This window comes from Budorcas taxicolor, chromosome 11 (assembly GCF_023091745.1).
Source record: "Budorcas taxicolor isolate Tak-1 chromosome 11, Takin1.1, whole genome shotgun sequence".
NCBI classification, from domain to species: Eukaryota; Metazoa; Chordata; class Mammalia; order Artiodactyla; family Bovidae; genus Budorcas; species Budorcas taxicolor.
The window spans coordinates 86,689,165-86,692,536 of NC_068920.1; the positions used below are offsets into that span (position 1 = coordinate 86,689,165).

Sequence of the window (3,372 nt, forward strand, 5' to 3'; positions counted from 1 at the left end):
AATATTGCCTCTCTGTTCGTCCAGGCATTAGGGAGAAAAACAACACACTTCCCTCTCCCACCTCTCCTCCAGGCTAGGGATCAAATGCATTGCCCCCGTGGTGGGGCTCAAAACGTTTAGGATGTTAAGACAGCCAATTGTTTAGCAAGCTAGAGACTTGACTTAGAGATTATAGCTGGCTTGAAATAAGTTGATAAAAATATTCTCCATTATGCAAATATCCTTTGAAATATAATTCTGCATGTCATGGTTTTCTTTTCCTTTTTTTTTCAAACTTTAGCAAAACCGGCCCGTGTGTTTATTTTCCGTGTTTTTGTGCTTAGCCAGGAAAATAGGCTTGAGCTCGGCTGTGAAGTCAGTACATTGTGTTAAAAGCACGGCCATATTGCACTTCTGCTTATCTATTCAAAATGCCACTTTACAAGTGGCTGGTGCTTCTAATCTGTGTGGTGTGCTGTTGATAATTGTGGATACTGTAAAGGGTAAACAGTCTGAACTTCACTCCCGCTGCTGCTGTTCATGCCATGGTGAGGCTGAACGTGTTACATCCAATTATGAAGTAAAGCATAATGTCACTAATAGCAGCTATATAATTTAGTTCAGTCCTCAAAGACCCTGTTTTAACCTATGAAATTGAAAAATTGTTTTATTCACAATTTGCTTTTTGTTCTTTTTTTTCCAAGGTGTTTTATTTCTTAAAATTATAATTATTCATTGGGCAAAGAAGTACAGCCTGAGTACATGGAATTATTCTTAAACCATGTAACGTTCCCCCATCGAAACCAGTATTTCCTAACAGCTTTGTGTGTGTTCAAGTGCACTCACGTAACAGACTAGATTCAGAAATGATCTGGGGTGTAGGGCTGCCTTTGAGGGTTTTCAGCTCTTTTCTGTCGTCGTGTGAAGGGCTCGCAGTCCACACAGGGCTGGCCCCTGGCCCCTTCTAGCAAGGAAGCCCCTGCTTTGGCCTCCAGAGGTCAGCATAGAATCCAAGTTAAAAGTGATTTCTAACCCATATTTACCAAAGAATTATTTATCCCACATATTACCTCAGGGACTTTATAAAGAGCTCATTTGAGTCTCTGTATATTAGTGCATTGTGAGTGAGTAGGTCAGCTGACTCACGCTGAGTAATCAACTTTCCCTTATCCCCAATCCCAGAGGAAGAATTTAGCTAGCTTGGCCCCCTCTTCCCTCTGTAAAATATTTCAGTGAGCTCCTTCTATCACTAGGGCAACTGGCAACAAAGGTATTTACGGTTGGTAGGTCCCGGTTATAGTGGGTTTGTTTTGGAAAGTTTGGAAAGCCATTTTGGGGACTTTTTTAAAATTTAAGAGTGATGTATGTTTAGGATTAACACTATCGTGACTTTGGTGGCAACAAAAATCCGTGAGGATCTCTCTAAATAGACAACTATCTGTAAGAAGAGCAAATGCCATCAAAGAAAACAGAACGAAGTGACTTCAGCAATTGTACCATCATCAGTTCTTGGGCAAATGAACTAGAAAGTAGAGATGAGGCTGACTTTATGTTCCCCAGTGAAAAAAGAAAAACAGGGTCATTTCTGTTGTCCTTAATAGTGAGGCACGTCACAGTTTGGAAATATGATTTAGATGAAATGTGCCCTTTAGAAAGATTCCAGTTAATGTGTCCCAGACCTGTGAATGCAGGAAAGTGTCATGCTGGAGCCATTCATTTAGATTCAGGAGAGGGCAAGGTGCCATGTTTGTCTGATTTGAAACAATAAAGGAATTGGTTCCATGTAAAATGAAAAGAAATACTTATTTCCGATCCTTATAAATTCAAACATAAATTCACAGTTAGCTACAGAACACCAGCTTCAAAAATAATAATTTTGTCTTTATAAACAGCAATGTATTATTTGCTAGAATAAATATAAATATGATCCTCAAAATTATTCTACCTGAATGAGGGAAAATGTACTTTAGATTTGAGAACTCTGATTGGACTTTTAAATCTATCAAGGGAAGCCCCTCAGAACTTTACCTGAGTAGTATTCAGAGCTTGCTGCTCTCATTGTTGCAATATGTTTTCCTCCTTGGAGACAACAATTTTTGAATTACTTAATCATGAATATTAAAAGCCCTAGGAAGCAGCTGAAAAGCCTTTGAAATGTCTTCAGCCCCACCAGCCTGTCCCTTGTGCCCAGGTGTGCCGCAGGCTTCAAATGATCTGAATTGCCTGCCAGTCTGATTCCGGGGTCACTGGCAGGGGGCAGAGGGTGGGCAGGAGCAGAAACTTCTAGGCCAAATGGCTGATCTGGTGAAGAGGAGCTAGTCCCCAGCTGTCCCTGTGCTGAAGTGTCTCAGAGTCCATAGAGGTTACAAAGCAGCCTGGCTGTTTATTAAAAAAAAAAGAAAAGAAAGAAAACCTACCCCTACCAAATAATAATAATAATAATAATTTCTAACTCAACCCATAGTATTGTCTTGTCACTGCCACTGAGGACCACTTTGAGTTGCTTTTTTTGTGGTTTATTTTTCCAGAACAATGTTTTTAGATAAGAAGTCTTCCTTTTACTCAACATTACAATTGACCTGTGAAGATTCCTATTCTAAGTCTCTTTACCTTTTTTTCTCTATTATTGTTTTCAGTTGAAAAAGGAAAACCAGGATGTCTATGAAGAAAATCTTCATTTCCCGCTTCTGCTTATTTTAACCAAAGATGGATAGAAGCTTAAACAGCTCTAAAGATGAAGAAAACATCAAGTGCACAGGCAATACTTTCACAAAAACAGAAATCTGTAGTGGGTATAATATGCAGCAAGCTGTTGGCTTCCTGAGATTTTTAAACCCCCAGGACTTGGGCCCCACCACCTCTGAGACATTCCATGTGTGGGTTATGGGGTCCACCTGTCCTCACCCACATGACTCTCCAGCCATCCTAGATTCCTCTTTTTTCCATCTGCTTGTTGCTCTTTCTGCACCAAACCTATGTCTTTAAATATGTGTAAGCAGCCTATGTGAGATGTGAATGGGACTTGTAAGCCACCCAAATATTTTTCCCTCTCAGACTGAGAATTTCTGTTGGTGATTCATATCCCACCCCACCCCACCCCTCTTTAGAAAATATCCTGGTCTTTGTTGTATTTTTAGTGATGGTCGTTTTTCATCTGCCAAACCAGCAAACATGATGATTCTTTCCTGGTTAAAATAAATAAATAAATAAAACAAATCTTTCAGATCACCCTCAGATTAATTGTATTAAATCTGCCATCTTTCTCTCCTCCCCCCCCCCGCCCCCGCCATTTTTTAATGGCTGTCTCTCTCACCCATTCTCTTTTTCCTTTTAAACAGGATGTTTTTTTTCCCTATAGATGTATAAGAAATGACTACATCAGCCCAAAGCCTC

At 39.9% G+C, this 3,372-nt stretch overlaps 1 protein-coding gene across 1 annotated transcript in view; it reads left to right on the top strand.

Annotated features, from left to right (window-relative positions):
- CAMKMT (calmodulin-lysine N-methyltransferase) overlaps nucleotides 1-3,140 on the top strand; it is a 420,005-nt gene extending 416,865 nt beyond the window's left edge. The window contains exon 11 of the mRNA XM_052649043.1: nucleotides 2,616-3,140. Coding sequence (XP_052505003.1) covers nucleotides 2,616-2,693 — 78 coding nt within the window. The 3' untranslated portion in view covers nucleotides 2,694-3,140. The remainder of the gene's footprint in view (nucleotides 1-2,615) is intronic.
- Nucleotides 3,141-3,372: the final 232 nt, after the last annotated feature.